General features: G+C 41.0%; 1 protein-coding gene across 1 annotated transcript in view; it reads left to right on the plus strand.

Annotated features, from left to right (window-relative positions):
- LOC144689126 (nucleolar protein 4-like) overlaps positions 1 to 17350 on the plus strand; it is an 88144-nt gene that overhangs the window by 52244 nt on the left and 18550 nt on the right. The window contains exons 3-4 of the mRNA XM_078556265.1: positions 3860 to 3971; positions 4084 to 4193. Of these exons, the coding sequence (XP_078412391.1) occupies positions 3860 to 3971; positions 4084 to 4193 (222 nt within the window). The remainder of the gene's footprint in view (positions 1 to 3859; positions 3972 to 4083; positions 4194 to 17350) is intronic.

Genomic DNA, 17350 nt, shown 5'->3' on the forward strand with positions numbered 1-17350 from the left:
AAACTACCCAGCAATATTGTACATCAATACGATTGAAACCAGGCTGCCCTCCAAAAATGTCCAGAAATATTACATACAAAATTATCTAATGACCTTTAAATGTTTTAGTTTTGAATTCTCAATTATTTCACATCTTAATTATATTCTAATGTTTTGTTGAAATAAGAAGTGTTTAATAGATACCTTACAGTCATCAAGGGGACTTTTCCTACTTTTGGTTTGGTGTTGAATGTCTAACACAATGCAAACCAAATCAATTACTAGCTTCTACATTGGTTTAAGATGTTAAAAACAGGTTTGTAAATCTGTTGCAAAAATGCTAATTGAGTTCTTTGTGGGGTGAGTGAGTTCCAATTAAAGAGATCCACACTACAGTTTCTAATCAATGAAATACTGTACTGCATATTTGTCCCACAGATATCCAGGTTAGTGCTAGCAATAATGGGGAAAACTCATTCACAAACTTTGCAACATTCCATTGTTGTCCTATGGCAATTGCCATCATTTTATCAGATGAGCAGCAGGACAAACTCATGTTCCACTCTGCAAAACATGAATTTGAAATGTTATAACTTATTTGATCATGTTAGCTGCTTTAGTTAATGCTTCTCTCTCTTCATATAATGTCCCCCTCTCCTTCAGATCTGCTGTCATCACCCCTTTTCTCAAAAATTCCACCCTTGACCCCACTGTCCTTGCAAACTACTGCTTCATGTCCAACCTCCTTTCCATCTCCAGAACTCTTGAATGTATTGTCACCTCCAAAATCCATGCCCATCTTTCTAGAAACTATCCCTCCAATCACGTTTTCTACCATCCCTTACACAGTACTTAAAAAGGGCTCTTTTGAAAGTCACATGTTACTGTGACAAAGGTAAACTATCTCTCCTTGTCCTTCTTGACCTGCCTGTAGTTTTGGAATAGTTGACCACACTATCCTCCTCCAATGCTTCTCCGCTATCGTTCATTTGAGTGGGACTTAACTGGTTCTGTTCTTACCTATCATAGTTAGAGATTTACCTGAAATGGCTTCTCTTCCCACTCCTGCATCATTACCTCTGGCGGCGCCAAGATCTATCCCTGGCCCTCTCATATTTCTCACTTACATGCTGCCCTTTAATGATATCATCCGAAAACACAGTACCGTTTTCACATGTACGCTGCGACACCCAGACCGGCTTCAGCAACACCTCTCTCAACTCTGCCATTGCCAATAAATTATCAGGTTGCTTGTCTGACATCCAGATGATCAGAAGTTTCCTCCAATTAAATATTGGGAGAATTGCAGACATTGGGCAGAATTTTACACTCGGCATGCGGGCACACGCCCGACACACCAGAACGTAAAATGACGCGCGATGACATCGGGCATGCTTCCCGACGTCATCGCGAACTCACACGATAATTTCGTTCGGGCGTGCGTCGGAGTCGGCTGCACGCCCTCCGATAATTGAAAAGCCTATTAAAGCCTTTAACAAGGTAATTGAGTTGAATTTTACGCTGCCTGTCCAACCTTACAGTTGGCAGGCAGTCAAAAAGGCCAAGCAGCCTTCATGTTTTTTTAGGAAACCTCATCCACGAGCAGGATGAGGTTTCCTAAAGCTGAGACTGATTAAATAAAAACTTTCTTTTGAAAATAAAAACATGTCCCATCTCATATGACACAGTCACATGAGGGGACATGTTTCATTAAATTTTTATTGTCTTTAGTTATTTTTTTAAATAGTGCTTCTATCTCCCTAAGGCACGGAGCTGCCTCAGGGAGATTGAAACGCTGTTTTGCGCGCGTGCTCGAACCTGACAGTCCCTCCTGCCCCCGCCCGCACAGGTAGCGCTCAGCACTACCACTCGCGATCCACGCAGGGCAGGCCTTAATTGGCCCACCCGCGTGAAATCGCGGTCGGCTTCACGACCGCCTCGCCCACTCCCGCCGAGCCCGCCCGACAACTGGAAAATCCTGGCCATTGTCTTCGGTTCCTACTACAAACTCTGTTCCTTAGCCATCAACTCCAGCTCTCTCCCTGGTGACTGTCTGAGGCTGAACCGGACCTTTTGAAATCTGTGTTATGTTTGGTCCCAAAGTGAACTTTCAACCAAATTCCCACACTATCACTAAGACCACGTACTTCCACCTGCATAAGATTGCCTGCCTCAGCCCATCTGCTGTTCATCCATGCCTTTGTTACCTCTAGGCTATTCCAAAGCACTCTTGGCTAGCCTCAAGTCCCATTCACGCATCATCTCTGTGCTTAGTGGCCTACATTATCTCTCGCCTCTATTTTAAAATTTTCATCTATATTTTCAAATCTCTGCATGGCCTCATCTTTCCCTATCTGTGTAATCTTCTCCAGCTCCACAGCCCTCCGAGACACCTGTGCTCCTTTTAATTCTAGCTTCTTAAGCATCCTCAATTTTAATCGCTCCACCATCAGTGACTGTGCCTTCAGCTGCCAAAGCTCTATGGTTCTGGAATTCCCTCCTTAAACCTCTCCACCTCTCTTTCTTCCTTTGAGATGCTCCTTAAAACTTACCTCTTTTGGTTATCTGCCCAAATACCATGGCTCTGTGATGTATTTTGCTTTATAATGTTCCTGTGAAGTGCCTTGGAATATTTACTAAATTAAAGGCACAATAGAAATGTACGTTGTTGTTGATGATGATCTATCAAATGATGATCTGTCTTCTTCTAAAAATTAAAATGTGAAGCTAGGAAATAGAACATTTTTGTGACAGTACTATTTTAGTTTATTTTATAGATTATTTTACGATCCTTTGACACCTACAATGTATATTTTTTCTCTTGGGGGACACACAGAATTAGAATGTTACACTTATGCCGTTTATGGTTCGGGTAACCAGCAAACTTAATGGATCAATTTGTAGATAATCCATAGAAAGTAAATAATCTGATTGAGACAAAAACTTAAAACAGTACTTGCTCCAAAGGGGCATGTTAAAAGTTGTCTGGCAGTAAGTAACCATGATCTTGTGCCTTAGTGAAAACTGTGTGTGCCCTTTGCCCAGGGGGGTGGGCATTATTGCCTTTACCAATATTGTGGAAATGTGGGGGGGGTGAAGTGAGCTGGAGGGAGTGATTAAAAGTAGGGTGTTTATATGGAAGATACGTTAGAGCAGTAGTTCCAAAAAATTATTTTTAAAACCATTTTTTATGATGATTATAGCATTTAGGAAAGTCATGCTTGGAAGACAACAAGAACATGTAACTATCACATGGGAAGTTGTTTGAAAATCTGATAAATATAAAATAAAAATGTTATAGTTTGTGCATGGCTCTTTCCAAGTGCTTTCAATGAAACATCACTTTCATTTATAATATTTTGTGAGGTTGAAATATATTTGTGCTTGTATTGTTTTGTATTTTCTTTCAGTACACTGCTGCAGTTCTTAAACAAATATTCTAGTCAAATATTGAAATTAACCATCAAAGCTATATTTTCAAACTAAGTTTCCACTGATAATGAATAAAGTAAATCTTGCAATAATCGTGTAAGAATAGAAGATGTAACTCAGATATTTGATAACATGTATTTCCACTGACTGAACCTTAACTATAAATCATATGGTACACTAACAAACTCTTTAGATCATTCTAAGAATGTACTTGGTTTCTGTGGCAACTGGTCAAACCTTTATATTGCAGCAACAATTTTATTCTAATCTACAAATGCTAACACTTAATGATTACACAGATCAAGTCATGAAGTGACAGGTGTTTAATAAGCGTGAAGGAAGGTTTCTTTTCTGTCCAGCACTATTTTATGCCTTCAATTACAGATTGCCTTCATAAATCAAATAGTGGTTTCACCTAACTGAAATATTTTCCATTTCTCAAAACCAGATTGCTGAGACATATGCATTTCTCCCAAGAGAAGCAGTGACAAGGTTTCTAATGAGCTGTACCGAATGTCAAAAACGAATGCACATAAACCCGAATGGTGTGGACTCAAAAGGTAAATACTGGAGATTCATTGAATCTGGTATATTTCTGCAGGAACAATTGATTTTATTCCTGTCGCATGGAAACAATAAATCATAAAGCAGTTTATCTTACCCATTTTTCAGAAAATGAAAGACCTTCCTCGCTGGCTAGTGTGATAGATTATAATATGCCCATTACTGCCACATACCTGAAGCAGATGAAACTCCAGTTTATGAGTGCAACTCAAGAACTGGTAAGTTTGACAAACAATGATGACATTTCATATTACATATTTATGATTTCCTGGTTTAATTGATAAAACTTCAACTTAATGCAACATTTTACAGTTGTTTATTTTGATAGCACCAATAAAACACAAATTACAGGATAAATATGAAATAGTCTCACGAGGAATTCTCTATAGTTTCATCAGGCTAATTAAAAACTGTTTGCTTTGCTGAGTAAATCGCATACCTTCTGCTGACTGATGCCATTAAATAAGTGCACCTTTACTAATTTAGCTTGATGTTGATTGCTCTAATGATATTTTTAAAAAGCACAAATACAATGCACTTGGTGAATTGAAAGTTGTATTAAAATTAAACAGCAAAAACTGGAAAGCCTGTTTATAGTAGGATGACAAAAGGTGCACCAATATAGTCACAAAGTGATAAAGCATGCCTGTTTTTACCCCAGTTGATTGCTGTGTTATCCAACTAATAATAGAAGTAGTTTTCCCAGAGGCAAGGGAACAGGTTGGAAAGGTAAAGGAAGATACAGATGAGCCAGGAGAAAATAAGTTGTGACATGGAAGAGGCAGGAAATAGTAAAAATAAAATATATCTGTAGGTTTATTTAATGAAGTTTAAACGTTTCATAGCAGCTGAATGACAAGGCATTTTTGCCTTTTCACATAGTTCAGTTTGAGATGAGCTATTTATTATATTTGATCAGATAGTTGTTTGAGCCAAGCTTGCCCTCTGGTGTTAAAGATTTGTAATTAATGAATTGATTTTCTAGCAATATACATCTCAATCGTTCATAGAAATGTATACACCCATTTCTTGATTATTTCAGCAAAATTTCTGCCTTAAAAGTATTTGAAAAAGTTGTGAAATACTGCCCTAATCTCAATGCTGTCACCTTGAATCACCCAGCCAGAATTTGTAAACAATTAAATAATTCTGCAATAATGCTTATTTCGATGATTAATTTGGCAATTTTCAGCCAATCATTTATCAACTGATTAGTGATCGCTAAGGCATACAAAATTGCCCCATCTGCTATTTTTGTGGAAGTTAAGGTAAATTTTTAGGCATAAAATAACTGGGATAATACCCTTGATATAATAGTGGAAAGATAATTCAGAGAATTTCGAGACACTTTTGTATATAGTAAGTGCCCATTTTAAGCCGCCTCATTCAGCATCATTTTGCTTTAGCATCATGACTATAATAGGGTCAGTATGCACTTAGCATTGGGACTTACGCTTCAGCATCATTTTGCACCAGGGCTAACGGAACATGCATGATCCATTGGCATTGTTTTGATGTCCTCAACTGTGTCCCGTGCCCTGCTGGCTGAGACTTTCTCTCTCACCGACTCTTTCCCACTTGCCGTTTCCCTGCCCAATTCTCCTACTCGCTGCTTCCTTGCTCAATCTTACGACTCACCACTTCCCTACCTCGCTGCTTTCCTGCCCAACACTCCCGCTTTCTGGTTCCCTCCCTGACCCTCCCACACCCTCCGACTCGCAGCTCCTTCCGCTCCCTCACTCACCCTCTCTCTTGCCGCCGAAGGCTCAGGAGAGGAATCAGTGAGCAGGAGAGTCAGGCAGGAAAGCGGTGAGTGGGAGAGTTGGGCAGGAAAGCAGCAAAAGGGAGAGAGCTGGCAAGCGGGAGAGAGTTGGTGAGCAGGAGGTAAGCAGGAAGAGTTAGCATTTTAAAAATATTTTTAAATTCATTTTATTTTAAAAGTTATTTCATTTATGAATGTAGGAATTTAGGAATGCACAGTATTTCAACTTACAGAGAATATTGTTTAAATTATTTATTTTCTCTGATGGGAAAGGTCCTACAGAATGTAACTACGGTTTTTACATTTGTTGTAAGGAGAAAATCTGATTTGCTTGAAGTTGTCTCACTTAAAGTCGCACTTTTCAGGAATGCAACTGCAATTTTAAGCGAGAAATTACTGTACCAGTATTCTATAGCATAAAGGCGTTAAAACCTGTTGACTTTGTAGGGCATACAGGTGCATAATGCCTTGGAGTGTAGGGTTAGAGGGAGTTTCAAGATAAACGCTCCCATTTTGCTGTCAGTGATGAAGGAAAAGCACCCATTACTCATTACACTCACAGCTGCGCACAGACTTTTTGTGGGCTTTCAAGCAGCAACCTATGGTATTTAGAGATTTTTTTCAGTTTGGTGACCTCTGCAAGGTATCTGGGGCCTGTATGAGCAGTGTCTTTTCAACCATTCAGATTGAAGAATCCTCACTGAGGCATGCAGGCTGGATTTTGCCATCGGAAGTGGGAATCGGGAGGCAGAAACGATCTGTGTCACGATTCCAGCTCTGTTACCAGGCTGCTGGGAAACGGAACTTTCCCGGTGGAAGGCCCCACTTTATGCGGGAGACAGGTCTGCCATCTGAATCGGCAGATCCAAGGTGGGAACCAAGGTTGGAAGGCCCTGGAGCAAGTCCAACGAAAAGCCCACCTTGGCCACTATTTTTCCAAGAGGTCCAATGATCCCTTACAAGTGCTGACAACTGGTCTGAGCCTCAGTTGCTGGCACTTAAAAATAGATATGAGGTTTCTGGGCCCTGAAAGAGGGCCCATCAAAATCGGTGCCTGTTCAAAATTTGGCCCTTCTATGGAGTCGCCCCCCTGCCTCTACCCCCTTTCTTACTGACCTCCCTCAATGCTAACTTGCCTCTAATGCCATCCTTAAAGTTTAAAAGTCCTCTAATCTACCTTTGAAAACATGTCCTGGTCTTCTGTCCCACCTCTGTGGCCATTCCCACTTCTCACTTGGCAGGGTTGCAGTTGGCTTCCGAAGTCTGCTTGCTCCGATGAAAGTCCTGCAAGGTCTGAACTATGATCCTGGCCTTTCGATAGTGACAGGCGTATTTCCTGCCCTGCACCCAGCAAAATGGCCGAGGACAGAAATAGAGGCAGGACTTCTTCCCGCGCCACTCAACAGCCATTTTATGCCATCTCGCCCTGTTTGGTGCTATTTCAGGACCATAAAATCTGGCCTGCAGAATCTAAACCAGGAAGTATAAATTTGATTGTTTAAATTAATGTATAACCATGTCCAGAAAACAAAATGAAGAAACAGAAAGAAGGATAGAATTAAAAGTGAGAGATATGAGGGACAGAAAGAAACAGTAAAAAAAATTAAATTCTGTAGAAATGAGACTCTACAGTTGCAAAATTAATGTTTCAGGACCAGAGATGTTGTTTGGCAGTAATTAAGACTTATCAAGCCATTGAAAATTCACTTACACCTGGATGGACCATCTCTGCCTTTTTTCTGGCGTGTTTAGTGGTTAGGTACTACAACTTTATGCCCTTCATGTGTTTAATGCCATATCCATCAATGAGGTATCAGTGTAGCAAAGCTTGTGGAGCAGCAGGGAAAATCAGACTGTCACGTTTATCACGTGTGGAAAGCTGATGTTCAGTTTACTCCAGAATAATTGTCAGTGTTGATAGCATCACCATTATTCAAAGCACAAAATCCATGCTGTTGTTTAAATTGATGTCTCCATTCATTTGCATTTATCTCAAATTGCTGAAACTAACAGATCATGATGTTCTGCTTTAGTATTTATTTACCAATCAGGTAACAGTGAGAAGAAAAGCCCTATTCAAACTTCAAGGTTCACAAATTTCAAACAGGACAAACCAGTGAGTAAGAGATCTAAGCACCAATAGGATAACCATCCTGTTCCTCCCTCTGATCCTAATGTATGTGGCCTGCCATGACACACGATAGGTTGTTACACAAAACAAGGCCTCATGTGGTTCAAGATAATATGCTAGCATGGATATAGGATTGGTGGAAGGACAGAACACAAGAGAATAGGAATAAATGGGTCATTTTCAGGTTGGCAGGCTTACTAGAGGCTTACTAGTGGAGTGTTGCAAGAATCAGTGCTGAGGCCTCAGCTATTTACAATCTATGCCTTAGATAAAGGGACCGAGTGTAATGTATCCAAATTCGCTGACCATACAAAGCTGAGTGAGGAAGATACAAGAAGCAATATAGATAGCTTATGCGAGTGGTAAGAAGATGCCAGAAGGGGAATAAAGTAGGAAGAATAGGAAAACTATTTATTAAATGGTGAGAAACTATTAGAAGTTGGTGTTCTGGTGATCCGAGGGATTTGAGTGTCCTTGTACAAGAAACACAGGAAGTTAACATGCTGGTGCAGCAAGCAATTAGGAAGGCATATGGTATGTTGGTCTTTTTTCAAGGGGGTAGGAGTACAAAAGTAAAGGAGTCTTGCTGCAATTCTACTTTACTGGAGATATGGTCTCACCACTGTATATAGTTTCATTCTTTGTACCTAAAAAAAGATATACCTACCTAAGAGGCTGTGAAAGATTGTTCACTAGATTAATTTATGGGATGAGAATGTTGTCCCATGAGGAAAGTGTAAGGAGCATATCTTTTTATTTCTGTTGGACTGTGGTAAAGAACATATCTTTTTATTTTCTGTTGGATTGTGGATTAAATTACAATGGCTGCAGGTTGAAAGACATGTCCACTGGACCAGAATGGGAGATATATACAGTGTTGCAGTCCTGGAACAGAGTGTGCCATAAAAGACAGGATGGTGCCAGAAAGGAGTTCTGGACTAAGGGAGCTGCCTGACAACAGCATTTTAATTGGCTCCTGACCAGGTGACCAGGTTTTGTGCGACAACAGGGTAGAATAGCTCCTAGCCTGAAAGGAACAAGACCTAAAACCTCTTTCTCCTGTGTGTAGAAGATTCCAGTAATTCCACAATAATAGTTAGCTGGCTTTTTTCTCCTCATATCCCTATAGCCTGCTGTCTCTCTCTGAAAACCCCTGTTAAGAGGCAAAGGGGGAAATCACTGTTAGAGACATTGAAAGGCAACTGCTCAACCAGTGAACTAAATACTGAAAGTGCTGGAAGACCACCTCGTGTCATAAACAAGAACTGAAAAGAATTTGGGAAGACATTGATCAAAATCTATCCATCGAATCCTGTACTCCGGAATTGGTGCTATTGAACTGTTTATCCTACACTTAAAATCCATGTTTTTATATGTCTTATGTGTCTTGTATATGTGTGTATAGGGATTTAAGAAGGGGGTAGAGTTTAAGTTATAGTGTTAGAAATTAGCAGTTCATATTTCTTTCTTTTGTCACTGGTTAACGACTGTTTGATAAACAGTTATTTACTTATTAAGTTTACAAACCTGGTGCTGGTATTCTGTTAACCTAAATTAAACAGTTAGGTAGAATTGGGGCAATCTGGCGGTTTGATCAAACTTTATCACATTTGTTGCGGCTCGGGGAACAGTGGGGCTTGATATTACAGCGCACTATTCCCAGTCAGTCGTGACAAAAAATTGAGTAATATGGCCTTATACCCTCTGGAGTTTAGACGAATGAGAAGCAACCTAATTGAAAAGTATAAGATTCTGAGAGGGCTTAATAGTGTGGCTGTGGAGAGGCTGTTTCTCCTGGCTGGAGCATCTAGGACTAGGGAGCATAGTCTAAGGATAAGGGATCAACCATTTAGGGCAGCGATGAGAAGAAATTTCTACACTTTAGGAAAAATGTGAAGGCATTAGAGAGAATGCAGAAAAGATTCACGAGAATGGTACCAGGGATGAGGAACTTCAGTTAATTGGATAGATTGGAGAAGTTGGGACTGAGCAGTCTGAATAAAGAAGATAGGAAAAAAATGTTCTAATGGTTTAAGGATCAAGAACTAGAAGGCAGAGATTTAAGGTGATTGGCAAAAAAAGCAATGGCGAGATGAGGAAAACTTTTTTCATGCAGTGAGTGATTAAGATCTGGAATGTGCTGCCTAAGAGTGTGGTGGAGGCAGGTAATTGGATTATTATTTGAAAAGGAAGAAATGTATAGGGTTATGGGAGTAAGGAGGGGGTGTGGCACTAGGCGAATTGCTCCCATGGAGAACTGGTACAGACACAACAGGCCAAATGGCCTCTTTCTGTGCTGTAACAATTCTGCGATTCATTCAAAGGATTGTAAATCTTTTGAATTCTTTATCCTAGAGGACTTTGGATGCTCAGTTGTTGAGTAAGGGAATCAGCAACAGTAATTTGTATTTATTTAGCACTTTTAGTGTAATAAAATGCCCCAAGGCAATTAACAGGGACATTTAGAAACAAGATATGATGCTGAGCCATGTAAGGAGATATTAGGACAGATGACCAAAAGCTTGATCAAAGAATTAGGTTTAAGGAATATCTTAAAGGTGGAGAGAGAGGTAGCAAAATGAAAATGTTTTAGGAGGGGATTCCAGAGCTAATATATATATATTTATATCAAATCTAAGCTCTGCAGTCCTGCCACATTCTGTTGTGAATGGTGGTGGACAATTAAACAACTCACTGGAGCAGGAGACTCCACAAATATCCCCATCCTCAATGATGAGGGAACCCAGTACATCAGTGCAAAAGAGAAGGTTGAAGCATTTGTGACAATCTGCCGAGCGGATGATCTATCTTGGCTTCCTCTGGAGGTCCCCAGCATCACAGATGCCAGTCTTCGCTGATTCGATTCGCTCCATGTGATATCAAGAATTGGCTGAAGGCTTTGGATACTGCAAAGGCTAAGGGCCCTGACAATATTCTGGCAATAGTACTGAACGTTTGTGCTCCAGAACTAGCTGCACCCTCAGACAAGCTATTCCAGTACATCTACAATACTGGCATCTACCTGGAAATGTGGAAAATTGCCCAATTATGTCCTGCAAAAAGCAGGACAAATCCAAACCAGCCAATTACCACCTCATCAGTCTACTCTCGATCATCAGTAAAGTGATGAAAGGGGTCATCAATAGTGCTATCAAGTGGCACTGGCTTAGTAATAACCTGCTCACTGATATTCAATTTGGGTTCTGCCAGGGTCACTCAGCTCCTGTCCTCAGTACAGCCTTGGTTCAAACATGGACAAAAGAGCTGAACTCCAGAGGTGAGGTGAGAGTGACTGCCCTTGATATCAAAGTAGCTTTTGACCGAGTGTGGCATCAAGGAGCCCTAGCAAAACCGGTGTCAATGGGAATCAGGGGAAAACTCTCCGCTGGTTGGAGTCATACCTAGCACAAAGGAAGATGGTTGTGGTTGTTGGAGGTCAGTCATCTCAGCTCTAGGACATCATTGTAGGAGTTCCTCAGGGTAGTGTCCTAGACCGAACCATCTTCAGCTGCTTCATCAATGACTTTCCTTCCATAAGGTCAGAAGTGGGGATATTCACTCATTGCAGAACGTTAAGCACCATTCATGACTCCTCAGATACTGAAGCAGTCTAGGTCCCAATTCAGCAAGACCTGGATAATATCCACAAGTGCCAGGCAATGACCATCTCCAACAAGAGAGAATCTAATCATTGCCCCTTAATATTCAATGACATTACCATTGTGGAATCCTGCACTATCAACATCCTATGGTTTACTATTGACTGGAAACTGAACTGGACTAGCCTTATAAATACTGTGGCTACAATAGCAGGTCAGAGGCGAGGAATCCCTCAGCGAGTAACTCACCTCCTGATTCCCCAAAACCTGTGCACCATCTACAAGGCACAAGTCAGAAGTATGATGGAATACTCTCCACTTGCCTAGATGAGTGCAACTCCAACAACAGGCAAGAAATTTGACATCATCCAGGACAATGCAACCAGTTTGATTGGCACTCCATCCACAAAAATTCATTCCCTCCACCACCAACACAAAATGTCAGCAGTGTGTACCATCTACAAGATGCACTGCAGGAACTCACCAAGGTTCCTTACACAGCACCCTCCAAACCCATGATCGCTGTCATCTAGAAGGACAAGGGCAGCAGACACATGGAACACCACCACCTGCAAGTTCCCCTCCAAGCCACTCACCATTCTGACTTGGAAATATATCACCATTCCTTCACTGTCACTGGGTCAAAACCCTGGAACTCCCTAACAACACTGTGGGTGTACCTACACCCCATGGACTGCAGCGGTTCAAGAAGGCAGCTCACCACCACCTTCTCAAGGGCAATTAGGAATGGGCAATAAATGCTGGCCTAGCCACTGATGCCCACATTCCATGAATGAATTTTTAAAAATTGAAGGGTTGTGGGCCTGGAGGAATTACAGAGGTAGGGAGGGGCAAGGGCATGGAGGCACAGATTTGAAAATAAGGATGAGATTTTTAAGATCAAGTTGTTGCTTAACTCTGGGAGATAATGTCGGTCAGCAACACAGCGATGATGGCTGAACAGGATTTGGTTTGAGTTAGAATATAGGCAACAAGAAGGACAAGGACGGCAGATGCAAGGGACCACCACCACCTGCAAGTTCCCTTCCAAGCCACGCACCATCTTGATTTGGAACTATATCGGCATTCCTTCAGTGTCGCTGGGTCAAAATCCTGGAACTCCTAACTGCACTGTAGGTGTACTTGCACCACATGGACTACAGAGTTCAAGCAGGCGGATCACCAGCATCTTCTCAAGGGCAGTTAGGGATGGGCAATAAATGCTGGCCTAGCCAGCAATGCCCACATCTTCTGAAAGAATAAAAAGGAGTTTTGGATGATCTCACATAGGGTAGTGGATGGGAGGCCGGCCAGGAGTGCTTTAGAATATTCAAACCTACAGTAACAGGCAAGGATGACGGTTTCAGCAGCAGATGAGTTGTGGTAGGAAGGGAGTCAGGCAATGTTACCAAACTGGAAATAGGTGGTCGTAGTGATGGCCCAGATATGTGTTTGGAAGCTCATCTCAGAATCAGATATAACACCAAGGTTGCATACAGTCTGGGTCAGCCTTAGACAGTTGCCAAGGAAAAAGGTAGCTAGGCAGCAGAGTTTGACACAGGGACCAAAGATGATGGCTTCGTTCTTCCCAATATTTACTTGGTGGAAATTTCTGCTCATCCAACACTGGTTGTCAAATAGTCTGACAATTTAGAGATAATGGAGGGATTGAGAGGCTGTGGTGAGGTAACATTGGGTGTTGTTGTTAGAGTACATGTAGAAACTGACACTTTGTTTTCAGATGATGTCACTGAGCTCAGCATGTTGATGAGAAATAGGAGAGGTCCTAGATACTTGGGGACTCCAGAGGTAATTGTGTGGGGTGAGAAGAGAAGCCATTGCAAGTGATTCCTTGATTTTGATTAGATAGATAGAAATAGAACCAGGCGAGAGCAGGTTTACCCAGCTGGACAGCAGTGGAGAAGCATTGGAGGAGGATGGTGTAAGAAACCATGTCAAAAGCTTCAGACAGGTCAAGAAGGACAATGGGGGCAAGATTAGCTTTGTCACAGTAACTTGTATGGTGCAATGGACCGGAAATAACTCACACAGTGATTCTACTTAATCAGTCATGTTGTCACACACTCTTTAAACACAACTCCCAAAACAGGGCAGTATCACAACATGATCAGTTCTTACAATATACTAAACTCCCACCCCACTTTAAAAAAAACAATGATTACCTCTCAATACCGCAAAATTTTCTTTTTATCTTATCAAGCATTTTCTTCTTGAGTTCTCTGCCTGAAGGTCGGTCCTTGGCAATTATTTACTGAGCTATGGCAAAGCAGTGTGATTTAATATGGTTAGGTGGAGGAGGCAGACCCCAAGTTCTGTTGAAGGGTCATGAGGACTCGAAACGTCAACTGTGCTCTCCTCCACCGATGCTGCCAGACCTGCTGAGTTTTTCCAGTTATTTCTGTTTCTGTTTTTGTTTTGGATTTCCAGCATCCGCAGTTTTTTGCTTTTACCCAAGTCTACCTCACATGGGATCGACCCCATGCTGTTTGCATTAATCTGACCCACAAGCTAACTGTCTAGCTAACCGAGCTAACTGCCCCCACTTTATCAAGCTAACTTATTAAAATGTACAATGCACACAGTGTTCCAATGAAGCTCAATGCAAGTTTGAGGAACAGCGCCTCCTCTTTCGTCTCAGCATTCTACAGCCACCTGGACTCAATATTGAGTTCAACAACTTTAAATCATAACCTCTGACTCCATCTTGTTCTATGTGTTTTTTTGTTGTCTTTTTGCTGCATGTTGCATTCAGATGGCTGCTATATAGCCATTCGTGCCTGATCTGGACACAACCTTTGTTTCTTTACTATACTCATTATTACTCACTTTGGCTGTTGTGTCATGAAGTTTTTTGTTTGGCTGAAGGGCAGGAGTGATTAACTATCACACACCCTTTTGTTCTTGCTGCCCCCGTCCCCTTCTACTAGCTTAAAAACGCTTACATTTCTATCTTTCTTCAGTCCTGATGGAAGTTCATCAACCTGAAATGTTAGCTCTGTTTCTCTCCACAGATTCTGCCTGACCTGCTGAGTATTTCCAGCACCTTTTGTTTTTATTTACATATATGTATCTTTTGATGACCCAGAAGCAGTACAGTAAGGAAAATTTGTAATTTCTTTAAAATGCCCGTGGAATCTGTAATTGTTTTTAAGAATGTTTAAAAAGTACTTTTCAGAGTTTGCATCAATTGTAAAGGGATCAATTGTAATTTTCTTGGATAATAAGATAAACTGGGCCTTGTGACCATTAATCTGGAAGCAGCACCAACAGAAAGTTAACATATGAAAGCAAACACAAAGAGCAGCTGCATACGCAAAGGAGCGCTATGAGCAGAGGGGCTGGAAGCTCAAGACAATCAGTGCACAGATCAGACAGAAAAAGAAAGCAGGCAGAGACAGAAAGAGGAACACAGAATTCTTGTGAGGAGAAGAAGCAAATCAGTCTCAGGAAGAGACCTGTTTTTCTATTTGGCAGAAAAGGAGACAGGAACTCTTGGAGGTATTGTGTGAGTTGGTTATCAAAAAAGTCTAAAACTTGGAAAGCTGTGTGAATAGCTCTGAGAGGTTAAAGAGCTGGGTGTCTTCCAAGAAGTGGCCAAACTGTGAACCACAGTGTTATTGGTTGGTCAGTTGAAAAGGAACTCTGGAAAGCTACACCATCGTGACCTGAGGGAGAGAAGGTTCACAGAAGTGTGCCTTGCTGATGATAATCGTACCTGTGAAACTCAAAGGTGAAAGCTGTTGTTGGATGGGACTCTTGACCTACCCTGCATGAATAAAGAACAGTATAATGTGGAACTGTGCAGCTGCGTAGTGCCACATTTGTGCGGGAGTGATCCTGGTGTTCGTGGCAGTGTAAGACGTATCCTTGTTGTGTTGACTATTTAAAGTGAAATTTACCTTTTTATTTGAAAATTATCATTTGCCTGTTGATTCATGTTTAATTTGCATTGGTTACAATTTGTACTAAGTAAAAACTACAAAGAGTGGAATCTTGTTGGTAATTTCTGCATTTGGGGATTATTCTGTAAATTCGGCTATTTTGGTTTATGGTTCCCCCATGGGGGCTTGAATCTGGGATATGAAACCAGAGACTGAAATGGGTTCATTGGAACTTTGCTGCATTTAAACAAACAATATTTCATGTTTGCTTTTGCTATATTGTATTGGGAAATCAACATGAGTACCTTTGAGACTCCAGTGAAGAGAGGATCAGATTCTCAGACTTGATAAAGTTGCAAAAAGATGATTTACAAGCTCTAGCATAGCACCTAGAAATTAACATAAAATCAGGGGCTAAGAGGGACAGGGTCCTTGTAGAATTAGCTATAGGCACCTGGAGCTCGAGGAAGGTAGGACCAGTTCCATTAGTGATTGAGTACAACTGGCGAGAATTGAAAAATAAATAGAACTAAGAAAGACTGACTTAGAAAGAGAGATATTAACAAGCGAGGAAAGCGATAGGGAAAGAGAGGAAAGAGATAGAAAGATGAAAAAATTCAAAATGAAACATGAGTTCCGATTACACGAACTGAGTTGATGAGATGTGAGGCTGACTCAAAGAGAACTTCTCTTAATTTTGATATGGTGAAGAATTCTCGAATAGTATCCAAATTTAGTGAGGAGGGAGTGAAGATGCACTTTGTGTCCTTCAAGAAGATTGCCACAAATCTGAATTGGCTGAAAGAACAGTGCTCTGTGCTTCTACAAAGTGTTTTGGCAGGGGAAGCTCTAGAGGTGTCTTCATCTCTTTGAGCAGAACACTCATGTGCTTACTAGGAAATAAAGACTCAATGTTTATGAGTTGGTGCCAGAGGCCTACAGGCAGAAATCTAAAAACTTGGGAAAGAGAAGAGGCCAGATCTACTTTGCTTACTTTGCTGCACTGGGGGATTCTGTGATACTGGCAAACTTTCACTTTCTTTGTGACTTTCACTTTGGACTGTAGGAAAACTATAGGAGGGTTATCCTGCTCTCCTTTTGTCTGATTTTTTCTCTTTCAAACAAATTATCTACATGACACTGACAGAGTCTTCCTCCAATCTTCACTAGATACATGAATGCACCTAGTCTCTCTACAACAACTCCAATCACATACTTTTCCTTGTCATCTCATCCATTTTTCACAATGACTTTCTAACTAGCACTGAGCTATCTTTAAGTTCCATGCCTTGTGTATCATGACTAATCTTCACTTTGTCTTGCTTTTCTCTTAATTTGCTATTGACTTCAGGCTTAAGCAAACTAAACCTTAGCCCTTGGAGCGTGTTTGACCAATAACTCATAAGTGTGCAACCAGTTGTATGTGGGGTATTCTGCAAGAAAACAGAAAATTATCAAGCCTTTGTCGAAGGGAAACATGGGAATCACTGCCTCGCTTAGCACAAAGCAAATACATTTGCAAAGACCTCTTCACAATCTGTACACTTCTTTTTACAGCACTATTTATGCAAGGTGATATAGTGGTAACGGAGTGTGTTTGATTGCATTTTTACTCAGAAATATTTCAAACTCTTCTGACGTAAACTGTGAGTCATTGTCTGACATCAACACCTCTGGCAAACCAACTTCTCAAAACCTCAATAGTTTTGGCACTTGTGGTATAAATTCAACATTTATCCAATTGCTACAGTTATCAGCCAAAACAAGGTACTCTTTCTCTTCCACTTTAAAGAAATTGACATGTACTCATTCCCATGATTTTCTTATGTTTGAGCATAGAATGTAGGGAACTTTGGGTGGATCATTTCTCATTCTGAGACACATTCCACAACTTTTCACTAATCTTCAATATCTCTGATATCCTTTGGATATCAAAAATAGCTTCTTGTTACTGCTTTCATATGGACTATCCCTGTGTGGT

Source organism: Cetorhinus maximus, chromosome 13 (genome assembly GCF_964194155.1).
Source record: "Cetorhinus maximus chromosome 13, sCetMax3.hap1.1, whole genome shotgun sequence".
Taxonomy (NCBI): Eukaryota; Metazoa; Chordata; class Chondrichthyes; order Lamniformes; family Cetorhinidae; genus Cetorhinus; species Cetorhinus maximus.